The following is a 27,179-nucleotide window of genomic DNA, read 5'->3' as shown; positions in this document are numbered from 1 at the left end:
GTTATTACTTACTGGAGGTACCTGATGGGCTAGTTGGCCCTCAGGGACCCTCAGGGACCCTCACAACTCAAGGGGAATTAATTCCCAATTTACAACGCGCCAGGGGTCGCATTTGCACAGTGGTGCAGGGAGTGGGTGGGGCCAGACATAGCAAGTGTGCAAACGCACCCCCTGGCACATTGTGGGATTAAGTCTCCTTCAATCCTGAGGGTCCCTGGGGCAAACTAGCCCTCCAGGTATCCCCAGTATGCGCCAGGGAGCTGCGTTGCAGAGAGGTGTTCAGAGCCCATGCCCTTTTTACACCTCTCTGCAATGCAGCTCTCTGGTGCTTACTGAAGGTACCTGGTGGGCTAGTTGGCCCCCAGAGAACCTCAGTACTCAAGGGGAATTAATCCCCCAATTTACAACGCGCCAGTCAGCTCCCTGGCGCATACTGGAGGTGCCTGGTGGGCTAGCAGGCCCCCAGGGCCCCTCAGGATTCAATGGGACTTAATCCTCTAACTTAAAATGCACCACAGGGCGTGTTTGCACACTTGTCACATCAGGCCCCGCCCCTTCCCTACACCACTGTGCAAAGGCGCCACGTGGCCTGTTTTAAGTTAGGGGATTAAGTCCCCTTGAATTCTGAGGATCCCTGGGGGTCAACTAGCCCACCAGGTACCTCTAGTAAGTGCCAGGGAGCTGCCTTGCAGAGAGGTGGTCCAAGGCTACTCCCCTTTTTTTGAAAATGTTTTAAGCAAATTCTCCATTCTATCCTATGGGAAAAGGTAGCCTTGCAGTAGCGAAAAACGAAATTGGCAGTATTTCACTATCAGGACAAGCCACACACACCAGGTTATGTCCTGCCTTTCACCTACACTGCACCCTGCCCACAGGGGTACATTGGTCCTACCTTAGGGGGGACTGATATGCACAAAAAGGGAAGGTTAGAGCCTGGCAAGTGGGTGCACTTGCCAAGTCGACATTGCTGTACCAGACTGCACACAAGCTCTGCATTGACAGGCCTCAGTTACATTTACAGGCTGCTTATGTGGGTGGCCCAATCATTGCTGCAGCCCACTAACAGCATTTGCTTTACAGGACCTGGGGACACACAGTGCACTGTACTAGGGACTGACTTTAACCCCTTTGCTGCGGGGGTAATTCCCCTGCTGTCCTGGGGGGAGGGGGGCACGCACAGCTCCCGCATGCTCATGACGAGCTGAGCTCGTCATGAGCTACAGTGCTCCTGTGCTCATGACGAGCTGAGCTCGTCACAGGTGCATTGGCTCCCGTGGAACGCTCAGCACAGCAGGGGAATTCTCCCCGCATTGCCGCCACAGAAAGGCATTCCTCTCAGGCCATACTTATATGGCTGGCGGTGTCTGATAGACATTCCCACCATCTCAGGCCTTTTCCGCCGCGGTCGGAAGGCGACCGCGGCGGAAAAGCTGCGGACGGTCTTCCCCTCCGCCAAGGTCCCCCCCGCCATTGTAATATGGCGGGGGGAAAAAAGGTAGCGGACGGGCAAGGATGGCGGACGGATCACCACCGCCTGCATGGTGGTGGCGATCCGTCCACCACCCTAATGGACCCCTTTGTCTGTGAGCAGTTGCACGTTTTCACATTTCTTTTTTTTCAGTTGGCTGGGATAATATGTACTCCTCTGATTAAATCCCTTCTCCTACACGCTGCATATTTTGGGCATTTTCCATTCCCCTCCCCATTTTGGAAAGCATTTAATACAGCGTTTGACTGAGGTAAATCGGGGACTATTTCCAGGGTAGAAATGGCTCAGAGAAGTGTGTGGATGACCACAAACTGAACCTGTTTGTGGATGTTTACACGCTCTCAAGGCTAACCACATTTTGAAACTCTACATGGGATTTTCTATGGTTTAATATTTTGCAATTATACAGGAGGAACTATGGGCTGTATGTATCATTCCAAATTGCGATCACAAACGCCGAAATTCACAGAATTTGGGCTTTTGCAATAGCAATTAGGCTTAATGGTATGTATGAAAGCAAAAAGTTGAAATCGGAAATGTAATAGCAGAGGGGGCGTGATTAGCCCAGTGGGGGTTCTGCATGACAGAGGGAGAGGAGAGAGTGGAAGGTGCAGGCCCTCTTCAGCAGTGCTTGATTTATAAAATAATGAGTGCCTCTGCTCAAAGCTCTGGCCAGAGACTGGTGCTATTAGAGGTCGACATGCCAAATATCATGGCTGCGTAGTCTGGAATTTACCTCATACTTCGTGAATCAACCATCAGACACTCCTTGCCCTTTCATCTCACTCCTGTAAGCAATAGGGCTTAATGGTATGTATGAGAGCAAAATTGCCTCGCAAAATAAGGAATCACAAAATTTGCGATTCCTTATTTTGCGATTGCATTTAAGGAATCGCAAATTGCTATTCCTTAAATGCAATGTAAGAAGCACAGAAAAAGTGCAATTTGGCCTTAAGGAATCGCAAATTACAACCAACTTCAAGTTGGTTGTAATTTGCGATTTCTTTGAAAATGCACTTTTTTGCATTTTTCAAAGTGCACATACATGCCCGTCAGGCATGTTTGTGTGCCACGTGTGCACACATGCACATTTCAGGGGTGCAACAGGGTGTTCTTTTGACACCCTGGCACCCTTGAAATTGCATTCTGAATTTGCGATTCTCTAATTGAGAATAACAAATTGACACGGTCTTCCCATTCATTCTTAAGGGCCTCTAGGCCCATAGAAATGAATGGGGAGGTATTCCTTAATTGCGAATCTCAACTTGCGATTCGTAATTAAGGAATATGTAGGATTCGCAAAAAAAAATTCAAATCCTACATACAAAGCATTTTGCGATTCTCAAATAGCGATTCTCTAAAAATCGCTATTTTAGAAAAGCAAAACCTAAGTTTCATACATATGGCCCTTAATTTATTATGTTGCAAGGTCATCTTTTGTGAATTCACGGCAGTTGTAAATCCAGCAAATTGCTCTTATAAAACTGTTTTGTGAGCGAAAATGTATCTGTGAATCGGAACCAGTGTTTCATCAGTATCATAAGCTGTTCAACAGCGAGGTCACCAGCCTGGCTTTCACCTATGACAACAGAGCTGGGGCTGCAACATCTGCATGTACTTTGGATTCGCGTTTTGCGTCCTAAACAAGATAGGCTTTTGAAAATGCATCTGCTAATCGTACTGCTTATGTTTTTTAATTGTAAGGAGTAGCGAAAGTTGCTGATGTTCTATCAAAATCTTTGCTTTCTTTAAAAACTCACAAGTGTGAGAATGTCTTAGTGTATTCTTTAGGTGTTCGGGCATTCCTTTACTGTTAAGTAAAGCAAACTTTTCAAGCAGCCTTATTGCAGAGCTAGTCAGTGCTGGCTAGGTCCATTTTTTTAGTTCCGGTGTAAACTCGAAATTTCAACAAAGGGAATAAACAGCTACACAGACATTTTAACCACAGTGACTCATCCCGCACATACTAGGGGCCTTATTTATGAAGGCCTTGCGCCGCCGGTGCGTCACTTTTTCCCATTTTAAAAGTGGCGCACTGGCGGCGCAAGGCCTTCATAAATAAGGCCCTAGGAATGTCATAGTTAGTGCCTGCGCGTGAGGGGTGAGAAGGTCCTTTTGCCCCACTTTTCATTGCTTCCAGGAACTTTCCTGGCATCTTGAGTTTGTGAACGAAAATCTCACCAAGGAGGTTGTCCTGGCCATAAGCCAGCATTCGGCTCTAAAACTGTGGATCATATTTTAAAGAGATTCTGTTGTGGAGAAGCATGCTGTCAGCTCATTACGTGGAACTGTTATTAAAGACTCTTTTTGTTTATTCGCTCACCCTCGTCATGTGTATTTCAGGAGTTGGAGGTCACCAACACAGTCCCGGAACAGCCCACAGAGCAAATGGTGGAGTTCAGTGTCACACTCACCAATCAGAAGTTCACGGCGGAGCTCAGTGATCCGAGTTCAGTGCCCTACCAGGAACTGGCAGCCGACTTTCAACTCAAGGTAAGGCAAAGGAATAGACCGATAAGTTTTCCATGGCGTTAAAGTCGGAAAGCACGGCTCCCAGGCTTTATTTCTGTTTCTCTTATCTCTCACGCTTTCTCCTGTCTCTATCTTTGTTTCATCTCACCCTCTCTATCTGTCCCACTCTCTTTTTATCTTTCGTCCTCTCGTTCTGCCTAGGCGAGCTATCTCTGTTTGTACATCTCTTTCTTGCAGACAGACCCATTATTTCTATCTGCGAATTCATTATCGTCAGCTCTTTTTCCATATCTCTCTCCATGAGTCTTTTAAAAAAAAAAATATTTCAGGTAATTTTTATTGAGAATTCATAATCGTAGATTTGATGCCAGTGAGAGGCAGCTGAAGGAAGCAATAATGGCCTTTCAAATGAATTTATCACATTATCTATGTAGTTCAAAAACAGTAATTGTTGATTCCTTCCTAGCTGGTGGCCATTTATAGGTATACATATGTATATACAGTGACTTTTATAGCATGAACCTAGCAGCAAGGCAAATATGCTCACGGAGCAGTTGAGTACAATGGGAGGGTAAGCAAATGGGGATAAGATGAGTGTGAAAAAGGAGGATGAAAGACAAGCACGGTGGGATGGGGTACCGAGGGTAACCTATCATAGCACGTAGTAGAAGTGAAGAAGGTATGGGGTGGTGCCCAGTGTGGGTTCGGCAAACAATATATGAGGATGTAAACAGAGGTAGTGTAGACGCAAGGCAAAAGGTTGAAATAGGAAATGTAACAGCAGAGGGTGCGTGATTAGCCCAGTGGGGGTTCTGCATGACAGAGGGAGGGGAGAGAGTGGAAGGTGCAGGCCCTCTTCAGCAGTGCTTGATTTATGAAATAATGAGCGCCGGTGCTCAAAGCTCTGGCCAGAGACTGGTGCTATTAGAGGTCGACATGCCAAATACCATGGCTGCGTAGTCTGGAATTTACCTCATACTTCGTGAATCAACCATCAGACACTCCTTGCCCTTTTATCTCACTCCTGTAGGTTCCTTCTTTCTCCCTTCTGACTTTCTTTCCATCTTTCTTTTTTGTCCTTCTTTTCTCTTTGTGTCTTTTTCCCTCCCTTTCTCTCAAAAATTGTCAGATGAGGATAAATAAGCTCCTGTCCCCAGAAATGAATGCTAGTGGGCCCCACCTGCTCAAATTAAGCACTGCTCATCGGATGAGTACACCATACACGAGGTTGCTTACCAATGAGATGTAGTTTAAAGTATGGTCTTAAATTGGGTTTTTTTAAGTGGAGGAGGCATAGTGCCTAGCAGATGCCACCATGGCTGGTAATGCTAATGTGAAGGAGGAGCTCTAAGGATATATTTTATTTGGGGGGATGGTAGAAAAGAGGAAGAAGCTGATATCTAAGTCTGATTAGAAATATTAATTCCTATCAGGATGCAAACGTTCCTTCCAAAGTCAAAATTTTAAACCTAATTCTCAGATCTTTGAGACCACTCATATGCCTGCGTCATTTCTAATCAATGACATGGCTGCTGACAATTTTACAATTGCCCAGAGATTGATCAAGACAGATTTAGCTGCATACAGCATGGTTTCTAAAACGTCTGGGGTCATGACCACTGTGTTCAAGCAGAGAACTTACTTAGTAGAGTTGAAAATGGGAATAGAAAGCTAACCACACTAATGTTTATTATTAAAGAAAAATGTTGTAGTGTCACCACAGAATGCGAGACTGAGCATGCAACGGCATGTGAAAAGATGTCGAAAATGTAATGCAAAGCCAATCACAATTTAATTTGTTCAATTTTATTTACATAGTTTTGTAAATCGCGATCCAATCCTGAGGATGTTGACAGTTGCTGCCTTCCTATGTGCATTTCTGCATGTATGCAGTGGGACACAGGGCATAGGTTAGCATCAGCTCGTCTATGTTAGTGACTTATTAGGATGACCTCAAACCTTGTTCTGGTGATGAATGCACCCAATTGTCCTAAATTGACAAGGGAATCGGGTGCATTCTTTCATAGCCTGGCCTCTCACTCAGTCGCCCTGCTACTGTGACACACGAACCGGAAACCTTCCTTTTTGGGTGCTGCAAAGTCACCCTCGAGTCACCATCCTGCACAGTGCGCGCAAAACTACAGGTAGCCCGGCGTCTCAAACTGAGAGGATCCCACAGACATCTGTAGCAGGTTTTGCTGATCCAGTCGCATCCGCTGCTCTCCTGGAAAAACAGGAATTCCTGAAATCCGTTCATCAGCACAACTGTAGATAACAAATAGCCCGCACACTATTAGGCCTGCATGAGGAAAGCCATGTGGAGTGCAAATCGCAAATTAATTGCTAAAGTGTTTTACACAGTAATTCAATTTCAAGGCCGAATTTAATGAACAATTTAACACAAGTGTTAAGTTGGAATTAGCTGCAGTTGCCCGTGTGTGAGCAGCATCCGCATCCGCGGTCTCGCGGGCTTCTTTGTTGCGAGGGCCTCCCTCTCCCACACACCAGCCTCAGAGGCTTGCTTATTAGTACCGCTGAGAAGGAGGAAGCGCGGTTTAATTAGCACTTTCATGTTTTGCATGATACAGAGCAGCGTCCCCAGGAGACCCCTGTGGTAAAGTCAACCACAAGCCGGCGTCGATTCCTTCCAAGCATCTTCGTGCTAGGCCGGCCTTTCTTAAACCTGAAGCAGAAGTGAATGTTCCCTCCGAAACCGCAAAGGGAATATTGACAGGGCTGATTAATGCTTCTAAAACAAAGATAAATGAGAATATATCTGCATAAACTTTCTTTGCAGTTTTTTTCTTTATTTTTTTGCATAGCCACTGCTTTTATGACGAACACTACTGCATCTGACAGGATCCCCATCTAAGTTTGCCGGCTGCCTCTTAGTTAAAGAAAAGCAGGGAGGGGTATTTGCATATAAGAGGGAACGTTTCTGGATTAATAATGTATTTTGTTCTTTTCATGCTTAAGAAATTAGAGCTTAACATTCGGAATGAGTCTCAAGATATGTTTTTAAAGCACACTAATCCCCTGGAGCCAAAGACTTGTCGCAGCTTGAAAAGTTGTCAAGATAGTCTGTTTTCAACTGGAAGGCAAGCTATGCTCACATATCTGCATTCTGCACAGGCTAGGCTTGTTAGATGTTAGAAGGCCACTAATGCTAGTCTGAGTTTGGCAAGAATACCTTTGAATTGTATCTTGAAGCTGCAAAAAGTTTATTTTGTCTCAGTCAGTTCACTTTTAGACTGATCTTCTTGACAGAAAGAACTCTTCTGAGTCGGGAGAAAGCCAACCAGTTGCATTGTGATCGCCTCAAAGAGGCGACAGGCAAAAATGAAGAATTCTGAGTGGAAAAAGTCCTTCTAGGAGTACCTGGAGAGGAAGGAGTTTAAACGTGTTTCTTTGTTGGGCATTAGGGTGTCTGTTTTGTAAGTGCTGACTTTACACTTGATGTAAGGCCTGGGACAAGGAAGGGATCCGGAGGTAATGTCCATTTATGACCAAAAGAACAAGCATGGCATAGCCAATAGGTCTCGCCTTTGGGACCTTATAAGTGTTTAGCCATGCAACAGTTGATGTTGTTGCACCAAGGATATTGTGCAGCATAACTAAATACTTATAAGGTCCCAAAAGCAAGACCTATTGGCTATGCCATGCTTGTTTTATTAATGCGTATGGGCAGTACAGGTTTTTATGTGCTTTGGTTTTTAAAATCCACAATCAGGCTTAGATTCAGTTGTGACTAATCAACGCAAAATTAACATATCATCTATCAGCAGTCTTTTATAGCAGTTTTTTGTGTTTTATTTTTTTAACGCAGCTGTAAAACCATTTAGTCGAAGGCACGATGCACTTTATCATGTCTTGCACACTCTACAAAAAACAAAGAAGGTGCCTTATTATATCGTGGTGAGCATCTGGCTTGGCAAGCAAGATTCCAGTACATTATTTCCAGTCCCAAGTGACCTCTGAATCTGAATGTCGCGCCTGAAAATATACCTTTCAATCAGATGTGACTTCTTCAATATGTTTTGATAAAGAAATATCAACACTGACTATCTAACACACCATCTCAAAGTAATTTAATGTACTGTAATACATCTTTAGCACTGGTAATTTTCACTTAACAAAGACTCCCTTACTACAAGTCTTTCTGGTCACTGCTGTACTATTAAGTGTCTCGACTGCATGGCTGGAGAAGAGAAATAAGTGTGATGTACTGACAAAGGAGCATTTTATCAGGGTACTCCATGCACACTCACTTCAACCATAGATGCACCGGTGGGGAGATATTTTATAGGCAAATCACACTTCATTTTTACTTTTGAAGTATGTATGGAATCTTCATTGACACACAGACAATTCAATTATCAAAGGCACAAATGAGCACTATAACAGGGAGACAGAGAAGGACCTACATGGCATGAACAGATACACGGAAAAAGGACACCTGTACATGAAGGGCACAGATTGTACAACAGGAAGACCTGAACACTGCACTGTGAGCATAGGCATTTCGGTGGCCACAAAACTGACCTCTCACTTACATACAGAGCTTCCACAATTGACAATATCCACCAGTAGTAGATAATTCTTACTAACTTGAAGAAATGTTATTGCAAAAAGTATATACATGTCATGTTAGGTCAACAGAGATTTGAATAGTGATGCACTAGTACTAGGAAGAAAGGTGAATGCTGGAGAGTCATGGTGTGACCGCAAGACACATTTTTTCTGTGGACCACTGAGTCTCTCATCCTTGGTGCCCAATGCTCTTCAGGGTGTAGAGCGGGCAGCCGCACCTTCCCATGCCTTTCCGAATCAGGTAATGAGTAGGTTGGATAAACAATGCACTGAATCTACTAATAGTGATAGCTGCAGCATATTCATTCACTGCCTTGTTATATATTAAGTTGGCGAGTGTTTACATTAACATGTGTATATGTGTACTTTGTATGATGTAACATGACTTGCATGCATAAGGGCAATAATACTTCAAAGTATTCAATGTATTGCTGACGGAGGTGCACAGAGGGATGGGTTTACAAGTATTTGTGTCACACCTACAGTGGGGTGATGTGCACAAGATATTTTTTCAATGGCATTCTCAAAGTCAAATGGTAATTATGGGTACTGGAATATGCTTAAATGTCATGGCTTGACAGTCGCTCCTAAAGGGGTGTCAACAAGCACTGGGGTTGCTTTCTGAGGCAAGTATCTGCCACCCCTTGAAAAACAAAGTGTCTCTAGAAAGACTGTTAAACATCACATTCCTTTTGAGTACAATTTAAAATCTGTTTCTCAATACAGGTGTACATCGTTAAACTGCATGCTATGCAAAAATGTCCCTACTATATTCCTAAAACGTTGCACTAAACAATTACCTTGACTTAAACATTACATGTTACCTCCCATATTTATTTTGAATGCCCCCTCCCTCCCTTCAACCTTTTGCGTGCCTCCTTTATTAATAGACTACTCTAAATCACCTGCCAATCTTAATCTCTTTTAAACCATATCCCTACAAACCAACAATATCTCTATTCATTCCATCAACCTTTTGATTCTCACATAACCTCCTCCAAAGATCACACCTTAATGTGCAACAAAGAAACTGGAGTAGATTTGTGTAATTGTTTCTTTGAGAGCACAAGTATAATTCTAATAACCAATGGATTGACCACAAACTTTGGGCTCCGCGGAGGGTGGTATTTATCTTAAAGAGCTTCAATGCCTCGTCACTCTTCAGGGGTTGGAAACGCGCGAATAGCCACGCCCTGGTCTCATGTAAATACGGTATGCAAATAAACTTCACAAAGGTTTTGTTCAACTTAACGCAGACTTGGTAAACTGAATAAAGCTGACAGTAGTGCCTACAAAAGTCTGCATGGTTCACGCCGCAGAATCTGACACATCGCCTCTGCGGGATATGTGTACAGTGGCTACCACCTAGCTCCTGTGCCAATGTATAGTTGCAGATTCCTTTGAGAATCTAACTTTCCTTGCAATGCTACCAAATGTTACCTTTTGGAAGTTGAAGGAGGAGCACATAGACATCATGCCGAGAACAGTCTCGAAGAGTGTCTGTTAACAGGTACAACGCAAGAAGAACAAAATGCCCATGTTTTCCTCCAAAGCCGTGCATAAAAAGGGTCACAACAGAAGCGTGGCAGACCTTTCTTCCGAACTGAGATCACAGTTTGGAGAAAAGCTGCATTTAAATAATGTGAAGTCCGAAGGGAGCTGAGACATTTGGGTATAAATATAAACAAGAAATGCGCTTGCGCAGCAGCACGGGGGAGGGATTCACCCGCAGGAGCGATAATTGCGACCAGATGGGCTGCGCACTCCCGCGAGTGAATCTCCTGACGTGCACGGGTTGCCATTGCAGGCAATGGAACGCATGCACGTGCTTGGCTGAAAAGCCTAAGCCCTAGGAAAAGGTCGGTTTCCTTTGCAGCGCAAGCTCGACCAAAAAACTGGTGCTTAAGAAATGTAGGGGCATATTATCAAGCAGGGCGTTTAAAACTATCGCCGTTTTAGTGGCAGAAAACTGCTGCTAAAGCGGCAATAATGGGCTTGATAATATGCTCTGGAGAATTCCAATAGAAGCCCATGTTCACAGCAGAACATGGGTTTCCATTGGAATTCACAAGGCCATATTATTAATATTTAGGGTGGCTGGTCTGACATGCAATAATCCTGCAAGACAAGCTTTGAAGTCCCAAATTCGATACAAAATAAATGCTCTCCATACACAGGTAGAAAACTCCCATAACATCAACAACATTGATTTGTTATTTTTCATATTGAAAACAAAAACATTTGCAGAGCAGGTGCAACAAACATGGAGCGCACTCGGCAAAGCATCAGTGCCTTCAGTGGGGCAGCTGCCATGGCTCAGCTGAAGTCAGAAGGGTCCTCACCTCTCCGGAGGGGAGCTCTAAATATGGCTGGCAGTTGTCCGCTACAGCCTCTGATGAGCTGGCAGGCCAACAGGCCTCCCACCATACTCTAAATGAGGCTCTAACTTGGTATTTATGTCACCAAATTAAATACATTACATGAAATGAAACATTTTTAAGCATGATGTCTTTTTCAATGTGTGCACATTTCAAGATATTTTTCTATGTTTAGATGCAGAAGGTTTTTCAGAAACTGCCAGGATTCAAAGAAATCAGAGTGCTAAGGTTTAGGTAAGTAACGACTTTATGTTCCATGTTAAGCTTTTTAAGAGTGACTCGTTTACAATGTTATTGGGGCTGGCATAATTGAATGGGACCTTCAACTGATGCAAACATTTCACCCATTTTGTGGTACGAAATGTATGTAATGTTATACTACATTGTTATATATGGCTCTCCTAGAGAGCATCTATTGTTTATTTCAGTTTCTGAAAGTCATAGTGATGCCATAAAGGCCTTCCAGGCCAGGTGACAGAGCTGTCTGTGAGCCTGTCACTGCAGCTCTGCATGGCAGCTATGACTGAAAGCAGAAAGCACAGCAGCAGGTAGAGAAAGGAAGGCAGGGCAGATCAAAGAAACAAGGGGGCATATTATCAAGGGGGTTTATCTCCGCTTTTTTGGCTTTAAAAGCCAAGAAAGCGGAGATAAAATGATCTCCCTATTACCTAGATGTCGCTAACACCAGTTAGCGACAGCTAGTAGGAGATATCGACCATCTTGGGCCCCACTTTGCATGTCAGTGATATTTATCACTAATGACATGCAAAGTGGGCGTGCCAAGACGTTAGCGACTGAAAACAGTTGCTAACATCGCTATCTCCTATTACCAACTTTTGGAGATATTCGCGCTAAGCGCGAATATCTCCAAAAGCTAACACCTGCCCTGAGCAGTTCTTAGCCATGTTATCCAATGGGAGGTGGATAACATGGCTAAGAGCATTAGCTCGGTAATGCATGAATATCGCTGACTTTTCAGCGATATTCATGCAATGCGGCGATTTTTATCGCATTTGCGATAAACCTTGGTAATACCAAGGTTAGTTTGCGGTAAAAATCGCCGCAGCTCAGTGGTAAATTGTTGTCTCTAACCAAGCAATAGCGATAATTATCGCTATAATTATCGCTATTGCTTGGTAATATGCCCCAAGATATTTATTTTTCACATTTGAATCATGGAGGAAAGAGCATATTATGTATATCTCCCCCATTATCCTCTGACCCTGCGCAGTAGTTGAAATCAGGGGCAGATGATTTTGGGGGCCACATATAACATAACATTAGAGATGGGTACAAAGTGAGTAATGGGGATGTTTTTCACCTTGGGATTTCAAAGTCACATCATAGTGCCTTGACACCCTTAGGTTATTGCTTGTGCTCTATAAGTCCAAATAACATAACCTAGACAACTCGAGCTTCGCCCTTGTTGTATAGTTGATGTCATTCAAAACCCCACGGTGTAAAACATTCCTGTAATTCACTGTTACCGAACTATAATTCTATATGTTATTGTAATTTGGCTGACTGCCATGGTGATTACCGCAAGGAGCACATGATAGTCTTGGTGTGCAGCCGCGGCCCTTGGAGGGAGTTCTGTGGGGCAGAAAGGCGGGGTGGGGGGTGCTAAACACCGGAATATGGATAATGTGAGATAAGTAAACGATTTAATGAATAAAACGTATATATCGTTGCGCGCCCTGCATCGCATTTTGAGATGCAGGGCGCGCTACGATTTTTTTATAATTAATTAAATTGTTTACTTACCTCACATTATCCATACCGGTGTTTAGCACCCTCCACCCTGTCCCTCCCCTGCCCCGCCTTTCTGCCCCACGGAACTCCCGCCACTGGCTCGGCTGTTGGTGTGTCATCCATGCCATTCCAATATTTCAATCATCAACTACAAGCTGGGCAGGACTATATGCCGTCCTTCAACAGTGAATTTTCCTTTCTGAGCACTCATTAAAGTAGGTTTAGTACATTCAATGCCCTGAGAGCGTGCCATGCCCGTCAATCAAAGTAATAAAGGGGACAATCTATGAAGCAAAAAACACCTCTTTTTCCAATCTTGAATCGCCAGCATTCACCATCGGTAATGATTCTATGAAGCTTTTTTTTTGGTGGTGTATGATTAGATGTTAAAACCCACTGGGACATCACTCACAAATAGGTTCTTTAGTACTGCTTTGCCCCTCTACCACAGCCTTTAGTAATAAAATCTGCGCAGCCAATTTGGCACACCTGGAAAGCAACTGACTTCTGTATCAGCTTTGAGCAGCAGGAATGCCGAGTTTAAAAACCGTTAGTCGCTACTAGAAGAAAGTAGAGACTTGCAGTCTCATTTATTCTCTTTATTTCACTGTTTTATATAGCACACCTGCGCAACAGCGAGAATTAGTGTGCTTTATATAGAATAATGTTTGAACTTATTTGAAAATACTCTGCACCAGTCAATAATAATACTAGTCAGTGACAAAATAGAAATGAGGCGTAGCAGCTTTTAAAATAGGCTAGATACCAACATGGTGGCTGGAAACACATAAGGACCCTAAAAGCACAGACTGTGCTCGAGCTTCAGTCTCAGTTCAAGGAGCGGAACACAAGGGGACTTTTTAGATGAGTCTCGAATGAAAGAAGTCTGTGTTTACTTCTTATATCAAGGGTCAATCATTCAAAGTAGAGGTGTCAGCACTAGCACACGTGCGCTGCTTCAATGATGCTTGTGAAGCTATCATGCTCGCGTCCTGTCTAACTTAGACAAACCTACTTACTTTTTCAAGTCACGTTTAAATTGCATGTTTGCGTCATAGAAAACTTCATAGACAGGGCTCACTCACAGAGGCAGTTGGATATCTTTGATGTAAACTGGTAGGTAACCTAGGGGCAGCAGTGAGTATTCCTAGGTCCACTACATGTTCCTCAGACTCCTCCCTAAAGGGGAAACATTTCTTTAAACAAAGGGGAAACATTTATTTTTGTAATGCACTGGGACGGGGAACTACTGTCCGTTACAGCCGCCATCTCTGTGTTCATAACCAATCATGGAAGGGGGTGAAGGGGTCAAATAGCAAACTTCCTAATTTATGTTCATGGGGGAGGTCATTTTGTGACCCTATCCGAATAGGCATTTTGGTGTGTTGCTTATTGGTTCATAGGTAGAATCAGAAAATGAACATCAGGTCGCAAAAAGTGGGTGCATAATTTATACACACAATTTCTGAACCACTTATATTTGTACATCAGGGCCTAAGTCCCACCTAGTTTCATAGCATGTGCATTGAAAGGTATGGCATTCATGTACTTTCCTGGTTTAGTTCTATTTGCCTGCACTAAGCATGGGCGGAAAATCCGTTCCGCTCGAGGATTTTGCGTAAATTCGCAATCCGCGAGATTCGCGAATTTCCCGCAAAATCCGCGAGCGGAACGGATTGGGTCAAAAGTTCAAGCTGACTTTTGAAACTCTTTTAGAATGGCGCCGGCAAGCTGCCAGAGCCATTCAAAATAGTTACAAAAGTCAGCTTCAACAGGAAGCTCTAATAGATAAAGTAAAGCAGGTGCTCGAGTTGAAGCTCAAATTCAGTTACACAATCATTAATCACCCCAAACTTGGGGTGATTAATGATTCTGTAACTTAATTTGATCTTCAACTAGAGCACCTGCTTTACTTTATCTATTAGTGCTTCCTGTTGAAGCTCTTTGAAGCTATTTTAGAATGGCGCTGGCAGCTTGCCGGCGCCATTCTAAGTGGCGCTGAGGGCAGAAGGGCACAAACGTGGGACAGAGGGCAGAAGGGGACAAATAATGAGTGGGGCAGAGGGCAGAAGGGCACAGAAATGAGTGGTACAGAGGGCAGAAGGGCTTAAAAAACGAGAGGGTGGCAGTGATTAACCAGGCAAAAAAAAAACAGCGAACACGCAAAGGGCCCCGCGAACACCCGCGAACATGCAAAGCCCCCCGCGAACACCCGCGTACAGTAATACACAATAAATAAGCATTGCATAGTCAAATCAGTGATAACTTAGGGGACTAGAATCCAAAGCTTGAACAGCTTTTTAACTACTTGACAGAGAATATCGAATATTCCTGAAAATGAGAACCCAGAAGCAGTAGAATGCAGTTACAGTAGCAACTCCCTCGCTTCATACTTCCACAACAAGATCGCGGACATACACAACAGCTTCAACAACCAACCATCGAACACCAAGACCGAACAGCCACCCCCCACCACCACCCTCCACGCCTGGACCCCGATCAGCACCGAAGACACCATCCGCACGATGAACTCCATCCACTCCGGATCACCGACTGACCCCTGCCCTCACCACATCTTCAACAAGGCTGACGCTGTCATCGCACCCCACCTGCGAGACATCATCAACACATCCTTCGACACCGCCACCTTCCCTGAGAGCTGGAAGCACGCCGAACTCAGCGCTCTTCTCAAGAAACCCACAGCGGACCCCACCGAACTCAAGAACTACCGCCCCATCTCGCTCCTCCCGTTTCCAGCCAAAGTCATCGAGAAGACCGTCAACAAGCAGATGGCCGCCTTCCTCGAGACGAATGGATCCCTCGACCCCTCACAGTCCGGCTTCCGAGCCAATCACAGCACCGAGACCGCCCTCATCGCCGCCACCGATGACATCCGAGCCCTGATGGACAACGGAGAAACAGCGGCCCTCATCCTCCTAGACCTCTCCGCGGCATTCGACACTGTCTGCCACCGCACCCTAGTACAGCGCCTCAGCAACGTCGGAATCCAGGACAAGGCGCTGGAATGGATCATCTCCTTCCTCGACGGAAGAACACAGAGAGTCCGTCTATCACCGTACAAGTCAGAGGCCACCGAAGTCATCTGCGGCGTCCCTCAAGGATCCTCTCTGAGCCCCACCCTCTTCAACGTCTACATGAGCCCCCTCGCGGCCATCGCACGCCAGCACAACCTCAACATAATCTCCTACGCCGACGACACCCAGCTGATCCTCTCCCTGACCAACGACCCCGCCGCCGCCAGAGCAAACCTGCACGAAGGGATGAAAGAGGTAGCCGAGTGGATGACGACCAGCCGCCTGAAACTGAACTCGGACAAGACGGAGGTCCTCATCCTGGGCTCCTCACCCTCCGCCTGGGACGACTCCTGGTGGCCTCCCGCCCTGGGCACCGCACCCAAACCGACAGCCATGCGCGCAACCTGGGCTTCATCCTGGACTCCTCCCTCTCCATGACCAGGCAAGTCAACAACGTCTCATCGGCATGCTTCAACATCCTTCGCATGCTACGGAAGATCTTCTGGTGGATCCCCACTGAGACCAGGAAGACCGTCACCCAGGCCCTCGTCACCAGCCGACTGGACTATGGCAACGCCCTCTACGCCGGTACCACCGCCAAGCTCCAGAAGAGACTCCAGCGGATCCAGAACGCCTCAGCCAGACTCATCCTCGACATCCCACGAACCAGCCACATCTCCGGACATCTGAGAGACCTTCACTGGCTCCCCGTCAACAAAAGAATCACCTTCCGCCTCCTCACCCACGCACACAAAGCCCTACACGACCAAGGCCCGAGCTACCTCAGCCGAGTCAACTTCTACGCTCCCAAACGCCACCTCCGATCAGCCAACCACGCCCTCGCCGACGTCCCCCGCATCCGAAGAGCGACTACAGGAGGAAGGTCCTTCTCCTACCTGGCCGCCAAGACCTGGAACTCCCTCCCGACCGACCTGCGCCTGACCCAAGACCACCTCTCCTTCAGGAAGAAGCTGAAGACCTGGCTGTTCGAGCAGTAGCGGCACATCCCCCCCCCCCCCAGCGCCTTGAGACCCTACGGGTATGTAGCGCGCTCTATAAATGTCTTTGATTGATTGATTGACTCTTACCAAAGCCTGATCACCTTTTGTTAAGTTCGCAGAGATGAACACTGAAAAAAGCCTGAAATAAAGAGCGAGCGATAAAAACAAAACAGTAACTTGACAGAGACAATGTGCTGTATCTTGTGTTTGGTGAAATGACAATCAAAGTTGATAGTCTTATCTCCTAGGATATTTTTAGTAGTAGTGCCTGAAACTGTGAATCCCTCTCAACCACAGCGTCCAAGGCACTCCAGGTCCATAACTTCAACCTCACCTGTGACCAACTCAGAGGAGGAGGATGGGGCAGTTTGACCCACAAGGGAATAATGGGTGAGCCCACAGTGGGCAACAACCATTAATCACAAAAATGTTTCAATAGCACAGACTGTCAGGACCTTCATCTTTGTGTTAGGGAAGTAGAATCGGAGACATTTAAAATATAATAACTTCTTTTTGTGAACAAGAAATGTCTTTACTTGCCCAGTTTCCCACACTTCAGGCACTACTGTCAATAAATTCAATCTGCTATAATTTTGCAAGTGATGATATGGGGACAAAGGTGTTACAACTGACACTGAATACCCAAAATGTTTGAACTCTCTCAGGTCGATTCACAAACTGCATTTTGAGGGATTTTAAGTAGTAAAAAGCAATACTTCTGAATGGGAGGGGTTAAGGTGGGATATTGGGAGGGTATGGAGGGTTTTACAGAGGGGCATGTATCCACCCACCAAAAAGTGAGCCCGTTACTATTTATCAACAGCACTTCTAAAGTTACTGCCATCCAAACACTACTCACAACCGTAGTAAATTACTACCGTTCAGAGCTGGCTAACATCAGTAACCATGGAAAATAATGGCAGTAATGACTTAAGATACAATGCCATAGGAAATAATGTTAAATTAAATTGCAATATGTAATACAGCTAAACATATAAACAACTATAATTCAATGTTATCTAAAAATAACACAATATGATTTTATTTTAGCCTATTTAAGAAACTTTATTTAATGAAAAAAATGTATGTATCACATTTGTATTAAAACATAATTAAATTAATTTTATATATATATATTTGTTTTACTTCAGGTGGGAAGTTTCTTTTTTTCTTTAAACTTCAGGAAAATAATTTACATTAATTTATTATATTTAAATTAGATAAATATTTCAGTCAAAATTATGTTAATGATCCATTTATTTTATTTTGTTCTACATTTGAAATATATTTGTAAAGTTAATCTGTATTAATATTTAACATAAAAACCATTTTAAATACGTTTTCCAAGTTTTATAAATGTTTTCAATTATCCCTGTACCTTACCTTAGCGAGGTCTCTGGCTTGGTAAGGCAGATCTCTCCATGGTGAAGTATAGGGAAAACGAAAACCTTTATTACATTTGAAAAAAGTGAACTTTTTCACATAAATATAAAAGTACATCAATTTTATATATGTATTTTAAATGTAGAACACAAAAGCTACAGCTTTATTAGCTATATTTTGAAGTAAACATCTAATTAATTTAAATATTGTTTTTAATTAAATTGTTTTCACACCTAAAGTAAATAAATAAATATTTTGATTGTTCACTCATCTTTATTACATCAAAGTGCGAGAAATCAAAACACTGTAGAAGGTAACAGGTGAATCAATTCCACAAGTCTAAAATTTTAACACCACAAATAATACTAATCAGTCAGTTTCTGTCTTATTTTAGTATGCCTAATCCTCCACACAGCCAACCAATACGGGGAAACTGTGAATACTCCACACCGACTAGTGTCACATTTGAAAATTCTCAACGCTGCTCTTTACCTCCTAAGCCCCAAATTACGGCAGAGTGGGCGGATGTACAGGTTCTTGGGGCCACAATATGCTGAGCAAAAGATTAAAACATGCTCCAGCGATTAATTTGCTGAAAAGCATGAGGGATATTCCTCATGAGATGCCCTCCGTTTAACCCCCCCCCACCTAGATGTAATAGATGTAAAGGGAAGTAGGGGAAGGGACCCGTATCTAAATTGTATAAAAGTTTCCTTGATGTTGCCGGCTTAATATAATCAAAGACATTTTCTAAATCATAATTATCTTTATGTTGGAGAAAGGCCATAGGCAGTGTTCCTTGTCCATGTGCATGCAAAAGAGTTAGCTTGTGTTGCCAATAGGTGATCTTTATGTGGGCCTTAGATATTTCACTACACTCATTTGGGACCTCCCAAAGACGAGTAAGGCCAATATCCAAAATGGTTGCCCTAATATACTTGAATCATGGAATGTGCTGACTCAGGCAAATAAATATTTATTTTCTTTAATTTCACGTTACTTCATATGGGTTTTTATTTTAAGTCCGTAACCCCATCATATTCTATGGGAGTTTGTTGTCGTAGTGGTGGTTAGCCATGTGTGTTGCTGGACGTACTACTGCTCTTATCTGTCTGTAGTTAGCAGCTTTTTTATAGTATGTTATGCATAAGGGTTGTATACTCTATGTAGCCTTATGTAAGCCAATCAGTATGTTGCCATGGACTGCATGTAAGCAGTCTCCTGTCTCTGAATAGGAGAATCCAACAACTGGTTTTTTTATTGTAGCGTATTTGCACTATTGTCCTATGGTAACCAAGGAACTAAGGGCCATATGTATCAAGCAATGCGAATTTGCTAAATGGTATGTATGAAGGAAAATCTGGTGCAAAATAAGGAATCGCAAAATTTGCGATTCCTTATTTTGCAATTGCATTTGAACAATCGCAAATTTTGCGATTCCTTGAATGCAATGTATGAAGCAAAAAAAAATTGCAAATTGTCCCTAAGGAATCACAAATTACCACCAACTTCTAGTTGGTGGTAAGTTTCGAATTCCTTGAAAAATGCACATTTTTGCATTTTTCAAAGTGCCATGTGAAGCACATACATGGCCTTAGGGCATGTATGTGCGCCACATGTGCACCCATGCTTATTTCAGGGTTGCAACAGGGTGTCCTTTGGACACCCCTGCACCCTTGAAATTATTCTCAATTTTTGATTCTCAAATTGCGAATTGCAAATTGAGAATAACTTCCCATTCATTCCTATGGGCCTCCTGGCCCATAGAAATGAATGGGAAAGTATTCCTTAATTGCGATTAGCAATTTGCTAATCGCAATTAAGAAATACTAAGAATTCGCAAAAAAATTGTGATTTTTGTACATACATCCCAATTTGCGATTCTGAAATATTGATTTCTTAAAAATCGCTATTTCAGAATCGCAAATCAGGTTGATGATACATATGGCCCCAACTTCGTCTTATGATCATGTTTTGGTTTGCGTTGACTTAGGGGAAGTATCAAGCCACTAAGATTGCCTATTGTGCTTGTGTGAGTTTATATGATTTTGTAATGACTTTGATTAATTGATTGAATAAAGTCTACTACTACTGCTCCTTTTTGGCAGTAGTAACTTACAATTGCATGTTTGACTCCACTCCCTGTTTCAGGGAGACATGTGAGTCTCAATGTTTGTGTAGCTTTACACTTGCAGATGGTGTATAGCCAAAAGTAATACAGCTACTCAAAAGTGTAAAGCCCTCAATGTGAGTGGCCAAACTGGGAAGGTGATTATTATTGCATCTTTTAGGTCCTGATTTTATTGAGCATTGAAATTTAAAAAGATCCAATTGTTATCTTCTTCTATACTTTTTGCACTTTAAAATGGGGCATAACGTGGATTTTGGTTCTTTCTGCACCACAATTCACATGTACCTATAAATTCAATGCATTTTTCCCAGGTAAAATTCAGCAGTTTTCACCTGCTGAAATTTGCCTGGGGAAAATAGCTAGGCATGTGACAACTGCCACAAAAAATCATGTCATTCCAAAACTTCTGGAAACAATAGGTTTCACATTGATCAGAAATAACGAGTCACTTGTAAGGAGTGCCTAAGAGTAATCCTAATAAGTTACCTTTGTGAATAGCCTCCTCTGAGTGTTTGCCTCAATTGCATTGCAGTTCACTTACAGTCTTCCCCCTGTCAATCTTCCCATGAATATTCACAACTAGGGATCACGTCTCAATTTTGAAGGCAGAAAATTCACAAAGGTAGCATAATTTACAAATAACACATTTGGATATAAAATTCTGTTTGCAGATCACATATTAGAACATTGGAATGTTGGGAGCTCCTTTGAAGACAGGTTCTCCAGGCTCCAGGCTTCTAATGGCTGGATGAAAGCATTCCACAGGATTCCAATGTTCGTCATTCACAGCTGCTGTGAACAAAAGCATCATGGAGACCAAGGGGATTAAAATCCTCTTGGGGTCCATGTGGCCTTTGTTTTATTTGTTTGAACATTCTGCCCTCCAGTGGAGGAATGTTCTAATAGCTTTATAGCCCTTCTTAGCTGGGCTATACCTGCCATTAAAACCCCGAGCCAAAAACTTGGGCTTTTAACGCTGGAGTGGGCTGTTAATGGCTTGTATAGCCCGCTTTGACATACTGTAAGGCTATATTGGTTAACCCACAGGTTGAGATCTTTTCTATCCAAAGGACCAAGATAACCATGGAAAAGAGTTTGAGACCAGAGCTGTTGGATTTCTTCAAAATCTCCATCCTCCTTACAAAATATATGTATGCATTTAGCAGTTAGAGAAGTCATTTTCAACCTTTCCTAATGGCAGTAATACCTCCCAATATAGTTTCTCCTCACTGCTTGCTTTGCTCTCTTATAATTTCCCCTTTCCCCCTGAAGTCTGGCATAAAATGTGTGCTCCTTCCATGGAACTGATGTGCTAGTTCATCATTCACCAATCTCTTACGCACAGCCATGCCATTATTTAGTTGCTCAGCTTTTTCTACGGTTGTCATATAAACAGTAGCAATAAGGAGAAATGATGGTAAAGCAGTCAAGTAAGACTGTCCGCAGAATATAAGCAGCTGGTCTGATTTTGTTTATCATTAGTAAGAAAATACTTCTCTCTTTAAAGTATAACTCCTGGGATTGTATTAACCTGATTTTTCATGGTTCTCCATATTCAGTGCATTTACTAGGTGGACACTGTTTAACTCTCTGTACAGGCACTTCTGTAGTGCTACAAACTAAACTACAACTAAACTTAACAATTGCCAATACAATTATCCTTACTTAAGTTTATTTTTCACAGCACATTGGAATTAAACCAAGCATGGGTCTCAAGACTTGTAATTCAGTCTGAATAAATCATTGTTTTTATTAAATCAATATAAATACATTTGTCAATTCTTTGATACCATTTATACCGGTTTTACACCCCTACAATCAACATGACAAAAAACAAGTTATATTGTAAATGATAAATACCACTGTATGCATTCCCAAACTTCTACTCACACTCGGTCAAAACATTCCACACTCAAACAGTCACTGTCCCTCCCAAAAAACAAGAATTTATTAACATAAAAAATTCAGTAATCTTTATATACAAAACCATAGAAAAAACTTTTTTTGATGCTTGTATTCTTTAGACAATGATGCCTATTTTTGAGATCTTATGGCGTTTCGAACTCCAAATTGGTTGTGAGTTTTCATCAGGACCTCATGGCTCTGAAATGAACAAAAAAATGTGTATTTGTCACTACCCTTTAAATACCCCTATACTCTGCTACCCCTCTTTTAGTTCTGCTTCTTGCCTCTTACTTTGAAAGAGCCTCAATAATTAACCCAACGTGGAGCACTGTATCAAAAAAATAAACCAATAGCTGCCATTACTAATCAGTCCCATTGCCTGCATGGAAATTTTATGACACACAACATTTGACATAATCAACGTTCTCTAAATGAGTCAGTGACCCCATCACTGGACAATGCCAATTTAATAAACTAACCGCAGCATGATTTCTTTAGGACCAATACTCACTTTCAGCCCACTTGTGGTGGGCACTTCTAAGAAGTGAATTGGATGCAGGAGCCTGCAACAAAACAGTAACATGCCCGATTAACTTCCTAAACTGTTCTCAGTTAATGAGTGAATAGTGTTCTAAAAAGGTTGAATAAGGGACTTACTTAGTCGCGATATCCTTTTAATTTATTGTTTCACGGTACAGGTTCCCAGTATTTTCTAAGCATTAAAACAGAAGAGAGAGGCTGTTTTTAGAATCATGTTGGCTTTGCTGGCGTAACTCAATCGGAGCACTTTCAAGAACGAACTAAATAGTTATCCTACCTTTCTGGAGGCCTTTAGGAATGTCTCACAGTTGCCGGTACACGCTGCAGTCTGTCAGCTGTATCTGTGTGTATGCTGCTTCCTGGTTTGAAAGTACTTCCTTAGGCGCGAGTGTTCTTGGGAAATGTAGTCCACTCGCGTGCTGCGTTACCTGCACACCGTCGTTTGGGCGCAATTATCGATTTAATGATATATTCTAATGGGAAACATCCTTTACAACGCAACTTTTACCACGCAGTGCCTTTACGACGCAACTTTTACAACGCAAACCATTACAACGCATTGCGCTGGGGGGCGCTCTAGGATAGGGAATAGGTTTAATTTACTATCCAACACCTTCCCTACTATCCACGGAGACTGGAGTTGGAATAGTAAATTAAACTATTCACTATCCAGCGCCCCAAAGCACTATGCGTTGTAAAGGCATGCGTTGTAAAAACCACGATGTAAAGGCATGCGTGGTAAAAGTATGCGTTGTAACGTCATACATCCTATTCTAATACATATGTTTTCTCCTTATATATTAACCCGGGAAGCTACTTATTATCATTATTTATCCTTTCCATTTTTTGTGTGACCGCGGTTCTGGGTAATGAAGTCCTTTGGGCTAAAACTTTATTGAGATTGTTAAATTGTCGTCCCTGCTGAAATACATATAGGCCATTTGTAATTGTGCTGGGTACCCACCAACGTCATTTTCACACCAGGAAGTGCCTATAACATCTCCCCAGTGCGCCCACAGCGCAGCCTTGCCTGAGCCGCGGCCAGGCCGCGTCTGGGCCAAGGGCGGGCCCATCTGCGCCCGTCTGAGTCCGGAGGGGGCTGGGCTGGTCCCTCCCTCTTCGTTTTTTCTTTCTTTCATTTTTTGTTGTTATTCTTTTTACCCTCTCCCTCGGACTAGGATAGCTTGGAACGGTGTCCATCCATAAGAAGAACTCTGTTAAGTTAGTTTGCTGGACAATTTGTACTGATACTAGTTCTATTCAGTGTGACTTTATCCAGTCTGCTCCATGGCAAAAGTTAAGCGTACGGGGGAGATGGAGGGTACCCCTAAAACTTGTCAGAATGCTACCCTTGATGGTTATCTAATACGGCTGCAAAAGCAATAGATAAAGAAATATTGGTAGTGCAATGCCGGATATCCTTGGATGGGGTCTCAACCATAGGCTTGAATCAAGACATCTCTACAAAGGCCCAATCAAAGATTATGAAGTTAGAGAGCTCCATTGTAGAACAATCGATACTAGAACTTATTCCCCCTGTAGAACCCCTGGCCCAACCTCAAATATCTCCTTTACCTTGTCAACCTGCCAAAAGGAATAGGAAGCAAAAACACTTGGAGTATTTACTAGTAGTTAATACTAGATCAAAGAGAAAAACAAAGGAGGCCCCAATTGAGGATCATAAAAGCTCCAATACAACACCATCAGCAGCATTGCATTCTCATTCTGTGCCACCTGTCCCAGCAGTTTTATCTTTGCAAGAAATTACGTTTTTAATGATCAAATTCGAAAGAATAATGTTAAACAGTCTGTCACCCATAATGAACAGGCTTGAAAATCTAGAAGTTTATGTAGTAAATATAGAAAAGTCACTATCTGCCTTAGGAATAAAGATAGGGAAGCCTGCCCACTCATGTCCAGAATTTGCAGCACAACTGGGGGACAAAAGCCATAGGAATCACAATGCCACGACAGAAACGAATAATTGTAATTCAAAACAACCTTCTGTTGTGTCCATTGCTGAAGAAAATGGTCAGGACACAAGGGAAGTCTCTTCTAGACATAAAGCTACGGCCCACAACCACCATCCAAGTAAGGGGGGGGTATTTTGGCCATCATTCTAGACTTAACAATACTAACCCGTCAAAAAACGTGAAAGGAATTGAACCCCCCTAGACAACTGAGCACACAAATAGGCATTTTACCTACGGGGTAGACACAAGCAATGATGTGACACTGCACCTCCCCCAGAATGCTACCTATATGTAGTGATCTTAACCAAAGTTCCGCCGCTTATGGGTAATCAAAAGGAATCCACCACCCAATTGACGAACAAAGTATGCCATTGGCTATCATGGAACACTGATTTCTCCAATTCCAACTTCCACGATATTCTATATGTTCGAAGAGTGAACTGGGTTGGTCCCTTGCGAAAAGTTGGCAAAGGAGACTGCATAGTAATTCATTACAGATCTCCAGATCTTGCAGGGCAGCTACTCCAGAGCAGCTAGTCCGGAGCAAGAGGAGCTATCTGAGAGGGTTTCTGGACATGGGATTGAGTTAGTGTTACTCGTTTATTTTTATAAACATCTTAAGCCAGCCGAGTTATCCCCTCCATTGATTATCCGCCCTACCAAGAACCTATTAAATAAAAAGGCTCACTTCCCGATGGAAATAAGTAATAGATATGAGGCTCCTAATGATTTGGACATCCTAGTTTGACTGATTGAAGGGAACGAAAAAACAATGCTGCCCTACTCTGTAGTCACAACAACCCCAGCAGTGGTGACGTAAATAATTAATTTACTCTCTTAATTTCTATGCAGGTAAGTACTTAATCAATAATAACTCAATCGGAATGAAAAAAGACAGAGTCCGTGGTGTTAGAGTTTCTTAGGGGTTTTATTCCTTAAAAAGGAATGGTCGTGACCAGGATATCATGTTCTGACCACCACAGGGGTGTCAGAAGGGATAGAGCAAACTTTATTGACATTACATAGCTTATATACTTAATTCACATCATAAGTAATAATGCAAGAGGCGTAACAGCTGAGAGAAGTCAAGATAACAGTATACACGTGGTACTAGTACGTAATCAAGAGGCGTGAACTAGAGGTGTGTACTAGAAACGTCACTGATAGGTGACGCAAGTGGGTGGCACCAAGGGGTGGTGCTAACAGAATTGTTGCAATGTCAGCAGAAATCGGAAGCTTGGATGCGCGCGCAGCTGCATGACGTGTGATTGACGGGGTGCAGGGGACTTGACATTTACACTGACGGAAAGAGACAGAAGTCTGGCATGTCAGATCAACTTGTACTTCTATCATATCTGATATCTGATGTTTAGGAACCATACTATCTGGGCGGAAAGGTCTCTAGGGCAGAAGCTATTCTATGCTAACTGTGGATGCGTGTATAAGCGCCTAAGTGTCTGCATGAGAAGTGTGGGGGCACGGGGCCTTCCATGGAAGCATGGTAACAGAGGCTATGAATTACTTGCATTGAGACAGGTCGGCCCTTTGGCTCTGCAGCTGGAGAGGATGTTTACAGAAGCTAGTAGGCAGGAATGTATTCTCGAGGAGCGGAACAGATAACTCGAAGGTTATAGTCAGTCTTGGCAGAAAGCAGGCTGAGCTGAGCGCGAGGGGCCGCGCTGGAAGTAAGTCAGAGTTCACGGGTACAGAGGTAGCCTGGGCAGAGGCTGTCAGAGTCAGGAGCCAAAAAGAGGCTCGATGGCAGAAATTCAGGGCCTACTCGGCCAGAGCAGGAAAACACGTAAAGTGTACTACAAAAAGACGGTGGCATAGCATACTTAGGAACGGACTATATAATCCATTCAGGGTGGATCTGAAAGAGGACAAGTTAACGTTGGACGCAAATGTATTTGCGTCTTCATAGCTGGCACAGGAGGGAAGTTACATGCACTTTAAGCTGGTACATGGAGTCGGTGGGGTACGCGCTAGGGAACATAACATGACCAAAAATGTATATTTCCTCATTCCCTCCTTGTTCCCTACGGACCCTTCATGATATATCGATCCTCATAAATCGATCAGATTGTTCTTGTAACATCATTTGTTCTTCTTTCTTTCGTTTACGTTTTGAGAGAAAACTGGAATGTTCAATACATGACGTGGCACACAGTCCACAAATCGCTGGCCCACACTGCAGGCACAGGCAGCAACTGAATACTAGGACTAGGCCGATGCCTAGGAAGGATAGGATCTTCCATCCCCAAGCTGTTAACGTTGTCCAGAACCAACCGGACCAAGTCCAGGTGCCTGGATTCTGATGTATCTGATTTGCAATTTTATGGAGACGTGTGATAGCTTGATATACAGATGGTGCGTTTTGTGGTATGAAAACACAACAACTTGACCCGATGACCTTACAGGCTCCACCTCTATCTGCCAAGATGACGTCAATAACAAGACGATTCTGAAGGACGACAACCCGCATGGCGGACTGCTCTTCTGTTAAGTTACCTAAGGCGGAGGCAGTTTC

General features: G+C 43.3%; 1 protein-coding gene across 1 annotated transcript in view; it reads left to right on the top strand.

The window, feature by feature from the left end:
* The window catches only part of IMPG1 (interphotoreceptor matrix proteoglycan 1), a 1,383,550-nt gene that overhangs the window by 362,221 nt on the left and 994,150 nt on the right, over nt 1-27,179 (top strand). Inside the window, exons 7-8 of the mRNA XM_086925652.1 lie at nt 3,833-3,982; nt 11,105-11,163. Coding sequence (XP_086781778.1) covers nt 3,833-3,982; nt 11,105-11,163 — 209 coding nt within the window. The remainder of the gene's footprint in view (nt 1-3,832; nt 3,983-11,104; nt 11,164-27,179) is intronic.

The sequence above is a fragment of the Lissotriton vulgaris genome, chromosome 6, assembly GCF_964263255.1.
Source record: "Lissotriton vulgaris chromosome 6, aLisVul1.2, whole genome shotgun sequence".
Classification (NCBI taxonomy): Eukaryota; Metazoa; Chordata; class Amphibia; order Caudata; family Salamandridae; genus Lissotriton; species Lissotriton vulgaris.
This window is presented reverse-complemented; position numbering and strand designations above follow the sequence as displayed.